This window comes from Ylistrum balloti, unplaced genomic scaffold (genome assembly GCF_031769215.1).
Source record: "Ylistrum balloti isolate Yb309-2 unplaced genomic scaffold, AGI_CSIRO_Ybal_v1 Utg371316, whole genome shotgun sequence".
Taxonomy (NCBI): Eukaryota; Metazoa; Mollusca; class Bivalvia; order Pectinida; family Pectinidae; genus Ylistrum; species Ylistrum balloti.
In genome coordinates, this window is record NW_026782702.1 from 444,108 (window position 1) to 458,825 (window position 14,718).

General features: G+C 34.0%; 1 protein-coding gene across 1 annotated transcript; it reads right to left on the reverse strand.

The window, feature by feature from the left end:
* Positions 1-420: 420 nt before the first annotated feature.
* On the reverse strand, positions 421-14,087 carry LOC132561964 (zinc finger protein 563-like). Its single transcript, XM_060226684.1, has 6 exons — positions 13,748-14,087; positions 12,191-12,244; positions 10,956-11,087; positions 9,322-9,489; positions 2,805-3,374; positions 421-653 (listed from the first exon to the last, which is right to left on the reverse strand). The coding sequence occupies exons 1-6, from the start codon at positions 14,085-14,087 to the stop codon at positions 421-423; spliced, it is 1,497 nt and encodes a 498-aa protein (XP_060082667.1).
* Between the last annotated feature and the right edge of the window lie 631 nt (positions 14,088-14,718).

Consider the following 14,718-nt stretch of genomic DNA (forward strand, 5'->3'; position numbering starts at 1 on the left):
GTTATGGGTGTAATCACATATTTGTACAGTGTATTTACACGTGGTATGATATATTATGTTATGGGTGTAATCACACATTTGTACAGTGTATTTACACGTGGTATGATATATTATGTTATGGGTGTAATCACACATTTGTACATTGTATTTACGTGTACGAAACACTGATCCAATCGATGTTTTTGTAATTTTATTTATCATCATATCATAGATATAAATCAAGTAAAGCCAATATCACCAATGACCTTGACGTATGACCTTGACCTGGTTACACAGCAGGTACTTGGATCCTTGCAGGATTTCACTGGCGGCACAACCTTGTAGTCCTGAAAGTCTGGATAACGGAAAGTAGCGCGAAAGATATATGTTACCGTTAGAAAAGGTTTGTTACACAAGGAAAGACCAAGTGATGGTCGTCTGTTATCGTCCCGGAAAGTGGTATGGCAACATCAGAGACTTCTGTACGCCTCTAACCATGGTCATACTGTGTTGGGTTTCAATGTGGCGTCGAAGGTCTACCTTTCTCTGAAATGCTCTGTCACACTTGTCGCACGCGAAAGGTTTGAATCCAGTGTGTTTCCGACTGTGCGTAATGAGATTTGAAGATTGGCTGAAAGCTTTCCCACACTGCAAACATTTATGAGGCTTCTCACCTGGAAAATAAAATGTTGATGTTATGATATTTCCGTAAGCAGATACTGTTCCAAAATGGCATAGTATAACGTGAGAGCTTTATAGGAAACAAACATTTAGGTGACGTAATGTAATTCTAGTGTTACGCCAGTTTTTGAACTGATCAGTTCTACAGATAATGTTGGTGATACATTCGCTGTATAAAATAAATTACCAGTGAAAATAAGAGGCACAAAGGGTTTGAGTGGATTTTAATGTTATTTTGGGGAATAAGGCGGACAGAAACAAAACAGTTCTTCATTGGTATGTCCAGATCTACAAATATATGTATACCAAAATAAATATTTAATATTCTGCATGCACCCCTTGACATTCATCGGTCTTTGAAGTTATAGGGTTTTTCACGAAGACGACTTTGCTCAATGAATCCGTGTAATACAATTATGATAAATGATACAAAAGTAACATAAATGTGTATGCTTGTTGTAAACTATGGTGTGTACAGTCGGTCATCTCCAATGGCTTGTATTTTTCATTGTGTCATCCCAATCCGTGGTTAGATGTTTCTAATTAAATTCGGTTATCTCAAAAATCACCCTAAATAAAAAATAATACTGGGATACGTATGACCTGGAGGTCACTTTACTAACCTGCGTACTGATATGAAGGTTCATCAGTTACATTCATATTCAACACGGACTTAACCAATCAATAGTCATACTGAAGTGAAAGTTCAAAAGATGCAGGTCGATAAAAATCATGAAGAAGTTTTATGGTTGTCATAGTGATCTAATTGAGAAATACGGTATTTCCTTGTGTGATATGATGCTGGACGTATTTAAAGCTCGTTAATTTGCTTAATCTCATTTGAGAACGTGACATTACTTACTTGACCAAGGTTTACATGGCGGGTGTCTTCGATGAAGCAGAAGACGCTTACTCTACCGGAACACATTATTCTTATTCTCATAGTTTCATCGGTCTCCGTGAAATTTTTTGTATTATTTTGATTTTTTTTATTGACCTGCAATCTCTGTTATATCATTTCCTGTCCCCATATTTACGTATGAATATTTATCTCTTTTTTTTCTAATCGCTCAGTTATTTTGTTTGCACTGTCGGTATGACACTAATAATGCACGAACGAGAAAGACTGAAGTAGGATGAGATACAATGTATTTTGTTGCAAGCAATGAATTGATAATGAATTCCCAAACCTTCTCCCATTGTTCAAAAAACAATGTCAAAGCGATACCAAAAGCATATTTTCTATTTCCAATTGAAGTAACTGTGTAATATGATTTTCCGATATATCAGAAATTAAGCGATTGATTTAGGACGTCATATACGGCACGTGATGACTAAAGGTCAGAAGTTATATGGGGAACGGAATCCCATTTTCCCTGATTTCTAACACGCCATCTAGTGTTTGACAATGAGAACGAGTCTCACGGGATCGCCTGAAAAGGTCACCCGCTTTTAAAGCTAGGGAATGATTATTGTGATGGTTTTGGGCCAAAATATCCACATTATGATGTTAAAGCTGTGATATTTAGATGTGTCTGTCTGTAATACATTTTACATGTAGAAATTTGTTGTCAAAATAAATCGATAATGTTAAATGAAAGAGATTTGCGTGTCTCCTGGTTTCAGATTCTGGTTGATAGTCATATTAAACATCATATCACGGTACAAAGGCGGCGGAAAGACTGAAAAGTCACCCGGATAGCGACATATGTTTGGCACACTTTTATACTCACAACAACTTCCAATATTTCGTGATGGGAAAATGTGGTCTCTGATTTGTTAAATGTATACAGATTTTCGTCCAACCCTAGTCATATAAATGATTATCCATACTTATAATTGGTGTTAATTTTTTCTTGTCTCACTCTCGGGTGCCAAAAATTTGAACGACAAAATTATAAACCCGGCAAACAGGCTAACAAAAGGAAATCATTAGCAACATCTTGATAGTGAGATGCAAAATATTAATAATATATGAAATATTGAATGAAAAATGACCAATATTTCTTTTTTCTCCCTTTTTAAACTTTACCCAACAATTTATTTTGATTTCTAGTGTGAATTTTTTTATGTGCTTTAACACACACACACATCGGTGTTACGTAAATTGCAAACTCAGTAAGTCGGAATCAATTGATAAATACCTGTATGTATATAGGTGTGTTTCTTCATGTCGGACTTTTGGTGAAAACGCTTTCCACAGTATGGACATGGGTAGGGTCTGGTGTCACTGTGTATCAGAAGGTGTGTCGACAGTGTGGAGGAACGCTTGAAGCCTTTCCCACACTGTTTACACTCAAATGTCCTCTCCTGGGTGTGGACAAACTTATGTTGGTCAAGACTTACAGCGTGACCAAACGTTTTGTTGCATATATTACAGACGTAAGGTCTTGTGCCGCTGTGAGAACGCCGCACGTGCACTTCCAAGCCATGAGGCGTATTGAAAATTTTGTTGCACTTTAAGCATTCGTATGTATTTTCGCATTCTTCCGGTGAAGACTCTCCTTTCAGGCTGTCTTTGTCTGTGGTGCATGCGTCCTTGACATTCGTGATATCCGGACAACACGGGTATCGTAACGGGTAACCGCCAAAATAGTTGTAAGATATCAGGAAGTGTTGAAGAAGGTATCGCGCATCCACCCCGAGACTTCCGGCCCATCCACTATACATGAATGGTAGCAGGTTCATTGGCCAAAGACAGGATGAATCGGCTTCTGGGGGAAAAAAACACAAAATAAATTCATTTCTTCGAATTTGGATTACTATTTTACACATATTTTGTGCGAAGATGAATTGATCAGAACTTCATGTATGTATATATATGTGTGTGTGAGGGGGAATGCGGTGCGTGTGTGCGTGTGTGTGTGGTGGTGTGTGTGTGTGTGTGTGTGTGTGTGTTGAAATCACTTCACAGAAAATTTGAATACACTTTCAAGTGACAATGATAACTCCTGTTACCTGTTATTCTAATCCGTCACTTGGTTTTGTTCCGGTTTGCTTAAATCTTGCTCAAGATTTGCTTGTTTTAAGTAAAGCACACGTACAAGGAACACTCGTGGCCAAGGTTTGAGCAATTTACAAGTAAAACTATACATGTGCATATCTTATGTACATTTAATAATCCTTTTGTGAAAATAACTGATTTAGAACAGATAACTGGCGGATAACTTCGACTTCATTACGTCACAGCTGTTTGTAAACAATCATTAAGCGCCTAGTCAGAGTTTAAAGGAGTCCGCTGGTAATTCATAGTATAATCATTTAATAACAAACTGCTTATTCATGTCATAGATAATACAAATTTGATGAAGTAACGCAGGCTTTTGTTCAAAATGGAAGAAAAATACGTTGACAGAAGACGGAGTCCGAGATTGATATTATCTTGCAATCAATGATTGTAAGAGCGCCAGCTGGGTGTTTACCTGTGATATAAACTAACCCTTTACTCGTGTTTTCTATGGCCGTTATAAGAAAGCCGGGATGTAGTTAATCGATTACAGCTTGTCGTTACTGCACGATGAACAGTGATTAATATTACATATTTACTGGTCCTATTGGTATTTCAATGATTGTGTTCGTGGTTGAAACCGAACCCCAGAAACTCATTGTTGAAACGATTTCACTTTCATTTACTCTATCAATATTGTTAAACTTTATGCATTGTAAGTGTGTCTTGATAAATGACGGTCCCGCTTTCTTTAAACAAAGGTGAATCAGAACACAAACAGAGCTGAGGTTAATGAGGCACACACAGTGAGTAGCGGTAATATTTAATCAATGACAGTCTACAAAGAGAAGACGGCCTTCCTGACAAAAACATATTTTAACGACCTACACATATCTGTTATATAAAACGATAGATTGATAATCGTGGAAACACTAATTTAAGTCTATCTCAATACCCGCTATTGATGCTTGTTTAAGATCAATCATATGTCAACACGTATTTTCTTTCGTTTTAAGCAGACGTAGATGTGATTAATAGGACCCTAAATATAAAGCTAATTATCTCTATGTCATTCTAAATATATATAAAAAATGTATCACACTTTATCTGTGATCTCTCAATATCTGTAATATATCATTCTAAATATTACACTTTACATCTCTCAATATCTTTTTAACAAATCACTCTGAATATATCTGTGACACATCGTTCTAAATAGAAAACTTTACATCTCTCTATATCTGTGATACATCGTTCTAAATAGAAAACTTTACATCTCTCTATATCTGTGATACATCATTCTAAATAGAAAACTTAACATCTCTCTATATCTGTGATACATCGTTCTAAATAGAAAACTTTACATCTCTCTATATCTGTAATACATCATTCTAAATAGAAAACTTAATGTCTCTCTATACAATACAGTACTCCTTATATAAGCATATAAGCATGACTGCTAGAAGGACGAAACCGCTGTATGATACAGTTTAGGCCATTGTTTAGCTCTGCTTTATATAACCCTAAATTATTAAAAGATGATATTCACGTTGATGTCCTCTTTGTATACTTGTTTACTTACTAGTAGAGATATCCCAACTAGCTACAGTAATTGGGTTTATGTCTGGAGAATCTATTACCTTCTCTGACAATTCTCCTGTTTCTCATACAACCATACACTAATACGGGCGTGCGCCGCCTCAAGATGTGCCACCCAATGCCAGGGCGCAGTGTACGTCTGTCCGATGGATTATTATAATTATTATTATTATTACATTCTTAACGGCCCGTCAACACATAAAAGGTCATTCGGGCCATCAAACGGTAAAACACACAGCGATCCAAACTGTCCAATGGAATGATTTTAATACTGATATCATTTTAAAAAGTTGGTAGAAAAATCTGGCAGTAGTAATTATGTGTTAAATATACTTCTAATGTGCCAGACTGATGCTGATAATTGTGTAAACAACCTTTATAAAGTTTTTAACCTTTGCACTTTGCCGTTTTGTCATGTCAAAGTCAGTGATAATAGTCATGCTCATAAGTACCCTACAAATTAGAATAAGGTTAGAGAGAATAAACCTTGGGTTACAGACGAAGGTAAAAAGTTGTACATCGATTACAAATGTGCTCTTCGTATTTTTTTTTTTTATATATATATATGTATATAAATCAGATACTAATTGCGCAAATCTTGTCGGTTCGAAACGTAGATATAAAAAATTAGAGCTACGATTGAAACGTCAGTATAGGCAGTATGAAGGTGACATGTTACAGTTACTTAAAACGTAGATATAAAAAATTAGAGCTACGATTGAAACGTCTGTATAGGCAGTATGAAGGTGACATGTTACAGTTACTTAAAACGTAGATATAAAAAATTAGAGCTACGATTGAAGCGTCAGTATAGACAGTATGAAGGTGACATGTTACAGTTACTTAAAACGTAGATATAAAAAATTAGAGCTACGATTGAAACGTCTGTATAGACAGCATGAAGGTGACATGTTACAGTTACTTAAAACGTAGATATAAAAAATTAGAGCTACGATTGAAGCGTCAGTATAGACAGTATGAAGGTGACATGTTACAGTTACTTAAAACGTAGATATAAAAAATTAGAGCTACGATTGAAACGTCTGTATAGACAGCATGAAGGTGACATGTTACAGTTACTTAAAACGTAGATATAAAAAATTAGAGCTACGATTGAAGCGTCAGTATAGACAGTATGAAGGTGACATGTTACAGTTACTTAAAACGTAGATATACAAAATTAGAGCTACGATTGAAGCGTCAGTATAGACAGTATGAAGGTGACATGTTACAGTTACAGGTCAAATCCCAAACAATTCTATAAACTTTTCATGTTACAGTTACTTAAAACGTCAAATCCCGAACAATTCTATAAACTTTTCATGTTACAGTTACTTAAAACGTCAAATCCCAAACTATTCTATAAACTTTTCATGTTACAGTTACTTAAAACGTCAAATCCCAAACAATTCTATAAACTTTTCATGTTACAGTTACTTAAAACGTCAAATCCCAAACAATTCTATAAACTTTTCATGTTACAGTTACTTAAAACGTCAAATCCCGAACAATTCTATCAACTTCTCATGTTACAGTTACTTAAAACGTCAAATCCCAAACAATTCTATAAACTTTTCATGTTACAGTTACTTAAAACGTCAAATCCCAAACAATTCTATAAACTTTTCATGTTACAGTTACTTAAAACGTCAAATCCCGAACAATTCTATAAACTTTTCATGTTACAGTTACTTAAAACGTCAAATCCCAAACTATTCTATAAACTTTTCATGTTACAGTTACTTAAAACGTCAAATCCCAAACAATTTTATAAACTTTTCTCCAAAAAAGACGTATGGAAAACGTATCTACAAGTTTAACAAATGAAAAAAAAAATCACATATTTTAAAAATCCTTGTACATATAATGTAACTGATGTAAGCTCAAATGTGAATGAAGAAAACAATGAAGAATCTGTATAGGATGAACTCGACAAGGTTATTACTAGAGATGAAATCTCAAAGGCTATTAATACTTCGAAAGCTAATAAAAGCTGAAGTGAAGATCTTGTAAATGAACGTTTTGTCAAAGGCAAAGATATTCTTATGCCATATCTATACAATTTATTCAGTTCTATTTTCTAATCCGGGTTCTTCTCAGAATCTTGGTCAGAAGCTTGCATTGTTCCAATTTACAAGACAGGTGATATTAATGACCCTAACAACTATCGTGGTATTTCTCTCATTAGTTGTTTTAGAACGCTTTTTACAAGCATTTTAAATAACAGAATTTTATCTTGGGAGAAAGAATATAATATTTTAACTGATACTCAGTTTGGATTTCGATCTGGTCTATCGACCGTTGGTGCTATTTTTTTCCTACAAACACTTATTAATAGGACTTTAAAAAACAAAAAGGCTCCATTGTTGTTTCATTGATTTCCGCAAAGATTTTGATTTTGTTGACAGAAGCAAATTGTGAAGTAAACTTATTAAAACTGGAATCCGCGGTAAAATCCTTCAAATTTTGAACTCTTTATATTGTAAAGTCAAGTCTTGTGTAAAGTTTAATGAAGTTTTAAGTGAACACTTCTGTAATGGTGCTGGTCTCTTGCAGTGAGAAGTTCTGTCTCCGATTTTATTTTCTTTGTATGTTAATGGTGCTGGTCTCTTGCAGGAAGAAGTTCCGTCTCAGATTTTATTTTCTTTGTATGTTAATGATTATGAAATTAACTTTATATATAATAATTGTCCAAGTCTTGAACTCCAACTGATCACTATTTTTCTCCTTATGTACGCCGACGATATGGTTCTGATGTCGGAAACTCCGGAAGGATTACAATCAATGCTAAATTGTTTACATAATTATACAAAGGAATGGGATCTAGAAGTAAATATTGACAAATCTAAAATAGTTGTTTTCAGAAATGATGGGAGACTTAAAAGTAATGAGGTGTGGTATTTTAACAATCAACATTTAGATATAGTGAAGGAATTCAACTATCTAGGAATGCTGTTTAATTACAATGGCAAATTTCTTAAAACTCAACATCATGGTGCAGCTCAAGGTAGAAAAACTTTGTTTTCATTAATGTCAAAATTGCGTAACCATTGTTTAAATATTGAAACCCAATGTGCTGTTTTTGACTCGTATGTAAAAAGCATTTTATGTTATGCTTCTGAGATATGGGGATTTCACGAATCATCCGATGTAGAAAAAGAACACCTTAATTTTTGTAAAAAATTGTTAGGAGTTCGGAAAAATACTTTCAACTATCTGGTTTATTGTGAGCATGGTAGATTTCCTTTGATAAAATATAGAAAATTCAGGATTTTTAAATTTTGGTTGAAGGTGAAACAGAGTGAAAACTATATTAAAATCATGTGATGATGAGTGTGTTAACCTAAACGATGTCTGGGTTGCTAATATCAAACAGGAATCATCTAGTCTTGGGTTGGCATGTTTGAAAATAGTTTACCTGTTAATGTTGCTTTTAAATTATAGAACAAAGAATTTTTGACAATTGTAGACAGAATACGTTAGCAAATATATCAAGGTCACTTAAGGGTTTTTTGTATCAGCACCTTGTTGATAATTTTTGTCTCCGATTTTATTTATGTAAATCTATAGAAACAAAGTACAAACGTCTTATTACTTGTTTCAGATTGTCGTCACATAATTTAAATATCGAAGTCGGTAGACGGAATAATGTTTTTCGTCAAAATAGATCACGTACTCATTGTACCTCGGGTGATATAGAGGACGAATTTCACTTTATCCTAAAATGTCCTTTTTACAAAAATCACAGAAGTATTTATGTATTTAGGGAAATATTTATATTGTGCCTCAGGGAAACGTATGGAATTTAGTGATTGATAGAACTAATTGTACACTACAGTATCATTGTAAATTTACTCTCCATTTAACCTAATTTGTATAACATTCTTTCATATTTGTACCACATTATGTGTTTGTTATTTAACCTATGAGTCGGATGGCTTGCAGATTGATAAACACTTTTGATGACCGCTGTCAACGCATCTTGAGAAAATAAAATAACTAAAAACAAAGAGACAGAGATGGCTCTTAAACTCTTAAATTGCATTCATGACTTTCAAGTGAAAAAGAGACTCAATTTTTATTCTATAATCATTTGAAAAGTTGAAAACCATTACCGTTGTCTTTCCTTTCCTGCCAGGGTCTAAATGCAGTGAAGTTTCCTCCAATCGTGCTGATTTTGTCGCCATCAAGTGCCGCACGTGCCGGCCACGCGTGGTCTCGGAGTTGAAGAAGGGAGGGGTAGAATGGCGTTTGGCCAATATCTGATTTAGGACTCACAGTTGCTAGAAATGAAACGTAAATAGTGACATTTAAAGGTTAATGAATAGTTATCGTATTATTAATGAATTGAACAGATCCGATTTGTTCATGTTTGAAAACGTAAAGTCATTTATTTGTTTATGTTTATTTGTTTTTGTTTACAAATACATAGGGATCAGTAATTGTTTATGCATTATACTTAATGTCTTTGATATGTTTATTGACCAGGAATATTATACATGTGCTGTTACTAAACACTTGATTGTTAAAAGTGGTCCAGTATCTATTAATTTAGTTATTTATACTCTATATTATATATTAATATTACCGAAGTTCTCTTTCTCAATATTACATAATATGACAGCCTTCTGTACTTTAGCCGTTATTTACGGATTTGTCCTGCGTCCATTTAACTATCATGACCTATATAAGAAATCTCGTGCGTATTCTAGTTCTCACCTTTAACATCTTGTGAACTGAAGTTACTTAGTGAACTCTAGATTACTCATTAAGACAACACTAGATTTTTATGTTTTCTTGTCATAAAGTATAGATTCAAATCCAGGACCAACAAGAGTGATGAATATAAATTAGAAAAACTTGTACCCCAAATCTTGCAAAATAAATAAAAGTTAATTTTCTTTGAAAGTTTCTATTTTTCTCGATTAAATGTCAAAAGTTTTAGAAGAATATTGAAGTCACAGATGACAAATCAGTATCGTATGACACGATTTCTTCAATGAGAGACATTTAGTCGAGCAAGTTCCCTCTGATGATGGTTAACATATTGAGGCCATCATGAACAATGTTACATGTGTAGAAATTTACCTAGAAAATAGTTATATCTGTGTAAACAAACTCAAATCTAAAGCTATATAAACCAAATTCAGTCTACATCTAAACACATCCTGTGTAATCTGCGTAATAAGTAAAATTGATGTGAAAATATAAAGTATCAGAGAAACAAGATGTTCACTTTTACAATAAGTATTTTTTTCCAAATCAACTCAGAAATTGAAAAATAAGAAAGCCAAAACGAGACATCAAAGAAAAATATGTAAACTTTTACCATCCAACTTAAAGGATGTGAAAAAAAGTAAAGGAAAATGTAAAAAGTTAAAAAGCAAAGCAATTTTTACGGTAATACACAAACTGATAGTGCAATTATTTAGTTTCATATTAATGATTCTAATTCTGTTCGAATTCTAATTAAAACAAGAGATTTAGTTGACAATGTCGTGTATATAGGGACAATTTCAACAGATGGACTATAGTTAGGAATTCATTCAGATCGTTCGCGTTAATTCAAACTAAATCATTTTCGGAATGACAATAAAATGATATACTTTAACCAGATAATTACGGAAAATTTGTTTTCAATTTTGTATTTAGTCACATATTATTTTCAATTAGTGATGATGTTAGCTAAGTAAGTTATCCCTAAAATCACATTCTTTTTGTCGTTTTATGAATAAACAAATTTACTTACCGGTTTTGGGCATCACTAGTTGAAAGGCGCTAGACGTGGGGTCCATGCCTTGAATCTGATCTCCAAATGGACGAATTGAATTTCTCACCAGAAATGATTTTGGCATCATCAGGAAAAAGCACACAATTTTAACTGGTGGATGTTGATATCTTATTTCAGTTATTTAGCTTACATGAAGAAAGTCGTGTGCCGTGAGTTGATTTAAAATCCAGAAGTCCTTTCCACAATTAAATAGTCACGCGCGGGACTGGCGACCCGCACGCGCCAATGGACACTTTTCCACCAATCGGCTTTGTTGTAACAGGTTCGATATTTGGCGACGATCGGAGGTAAATGTTTGCACAGGAGGTAGTGTTTCCGATGTTTCTTTATGATGATCCTATAATGGTCTTTAATACTTATTACCGGCTTACAATACTCCGAATAAGCGGGCTTTGATCTGTTTTAAAAGTTCGTGTACCTATGATCACCTCGAGAAAAGACACATCCTAACCAAATTATGTTGATCGATTCGTCTCTAAAGAATTGTCCTGTTATTGGAGAACAAAGTGATTTTCTAAGTATATATGTACGTATTCTTTATATCTATGAGAGTGCCACCTGCTAAAATTCACACGCTGTGTTACCGTCGCAGTGATACTGTAATAGTGAGTGTTGTCAAACACGCGGTTTGTTAACATCATTTAACCGTGGACAATGAAACAGTGACTTCATTTGGAAATATCAGTTAGCAATGTCCAATTGATCAGGAACATTATTCATTCGAATTTTTTTAAAAACAGATTGATCTGATGACAAAAGTCCCACTTTTCGCTAGTTAATGTTAAATATACACTGAAATGAGAAACACCTCTCCAAACTACATAGGTCTGCATTTATAATAAGCTTTAAAATAAAAAGAAACGGGAAGTTTAAATCTGATTTATGAATATGTCAGCTGAAAAAAACAAGATAAATATGGAGAAAAGTAATGTTTGTGAGATTTAACACAGTTTTTTCCTGAAATGTGTACGTGGCGTGAATTCGTCTAAATATACCATTCCTAGTAAGATTTGTTTGCTAACTGCTCGTGTCTTTGTACTGCCGATAACAAAGGAGATTTATACTGGAAAGGGTCTGGATAATACTTTCGATAGATTCCATTATAACCATCTATTTAAACTTGTTGACAACTTTGGATGTATGTACGACTATCTATATTTTTGATTTTATTTATTATTAACAAATATTAGTACGAGCTGTTGGTTTAGAATTCGTGGCAAGTTCCTGTAATGCGTTTGTTCTAGATTCTGCAACAACAGATCAACAATAAGACAGATATGGTTAAAAATGTTTAACCTGAAAGATAATAAACCCTGGTTCATACTGCAATAAAAATAAAAGTGTAGAGCATACAGGAATGATTCACGTGACTTTAATGTAACGAAGAAAGTCATTAAGGAACATTTATAGAGATAGTTTCAGAAACTGGAGTGAAGACTTAAGACATCGAAGACAGGAGGCTGATATGATGGAATATTACTGAAGATATTTTCCCTAAATTAAAAATAAATCTTGCTGGTCAAAGTACGGATGAAGTCTATGGCCAATGTAGCTCAGAAAACAAATAGAGCAAAATTAATTTTACTGAATATGCTGCACATAATGTTTCCTTCATATTTATAGAATTAGATGTTTATATGACATTACAGGTTCTGTTTTCTACGACACGCAAATACATGTAGAAATAGAAGAAGCTGGAAGGACAACATTCTTAATTAACTTTTAACGATCATTAAAATATGCTTACGTCATATTTTATCAATTTTATTGTTATTTTTCCTGGTTTCTAGTGTACATGTATAACGACGACATCAATACACACAAGTAACTACACCGATGACACTCGTGTTAGTTGTATGGAAAAGTGGGTTTTTTCTGCGTCTTTAGTGAATGAGTGATTTATAAAGTGCAATAACGAAAATTATCTAAAAAAAAACAACAAAAGATGCACAATTTCGTAAAGATCCGGTCATTCTAATACGGATGCGATTTGCTTCAAACTTTATTGAACAACTATTTAAGTTAAATCCAGATTAATATCTTTATTAAACCCAGATAGACAAAGTTTGTAACAAGAAGTCAGTGAATAAATATAATGTTTATTTATATTCATGTCGGTTTACATAGACATAAATGTTACAACAACAATCTAATTACTTTCATCCAATATTTTTCGAGTTTTTATAGAAACTTGTTGATATTTAATAAAACCTTTACATTACACATGGTAAAAAAAACCCATGCATTTTGATAGTACTAGGACAATGTCATTAGTTATCTTAAATAAACATTGTTTTTCTAATTTGTTTAACAGGCACGCGTTCACATTTAAATAAAAAATTATATTCATCACCAATGTCATTAAAATATAGATTTCAAGTTCCGTTTTATTTCGGAATTTCAATCCATCTTCCAGTCTCAATTAGATGAATGCCTATCTAATGTTCTAAACTTAACGATAATGTGTCTTTCCTTTGACTTAAGTTTCACAAGAAATTTTCTGGTTCAAAAGTTCTTTTCGAAGTAGAATAACTAAGTTCTGTTTAAGAGTTCTCTATGTCGTCATATCACTTTGGATAAATTTATATTGTAATCTTTAGTTTACAACCAGATTGAAACTACTAAACGTCCATGTTTTCTGGTATCCCTGGTATCCCATGGTATCCCTGGTATCCCTGGTATCCCCTGGTATCCATGGTATCCATGGTATCCCTGGTATCCCTGGTATCCCCTGGTATCCATGGTATCACCTGGTATCCCTGGTATCCCCTGGTATCCCTGGTATCCATGGTATCCCCTGGTATCCCTGGTATCCCCTGGTATCCATGGTATCCATGGTATCCCCTGGTATCCCTGGTATCCCCTGGTATCCATGGTATCCATGGTATCCATGGTATCCCCTGGTATCCCTGGTATCCCCTGGTATCCCTGGTATCCATGGTATCCCCTGGTATCCCTGGTATCCCCTGGTATCCATGGTATCCATGGTATCCCCTGGTATCCCTGGTATCCCCTGGTATCCATGGTATCCCCTGGTATCCCTGGTATCCCCTGGTATCCCTGGTATCCCCTGGTATCCCTGGTATCCATGGTATCCCCTGGTATCCCCTGATGAAATTAGAACTAGCAAGTTCTCTGAATTGTTACGGACATTCTTTAACCATTTAAACTCCACTGTAAAAATTGTTTGTAAAATAAAAAATAAGTTAAGCATAATGCTTGAACGATTATAGCTAAAATTGAATTAATTGGATTTAAACCGGAACATCATTACCTTTTTTTGAAATTTCAATATATAAAGGAAAACTCCCATTTTCTCCATAAACCAAAACGTTTGCAGTGTTTCTTATAAAATCTTATATATACATACAGTTGCAAATGTCGTTTTTTCAATACCTCTACTGTACAGAGAAGAATTGGTAATACAAGCTAATCAGAAAGGTCTAATCATTTGTAGGTTAAAGTGATGATAGGGAGTTCGAGAGAAATTAAAACGCGTCATACAATTACTGCATAGCTTTCTTAATTCACGTGCTAGACACAATGGGTGCTGTTCTGACCTTTTCAACAACACAATTGGGTTTGCTTTGGTGAAAATTTGCCAGCGACTGTGAAATTCATTTCATTAATGGACGTTGTCTATCAGTAGAATTTGATTTAATCAATATTTGCTTCTCTTAAGAAAATGTGAAGACATAGTGTTAGTTGCAAATTATGTAGA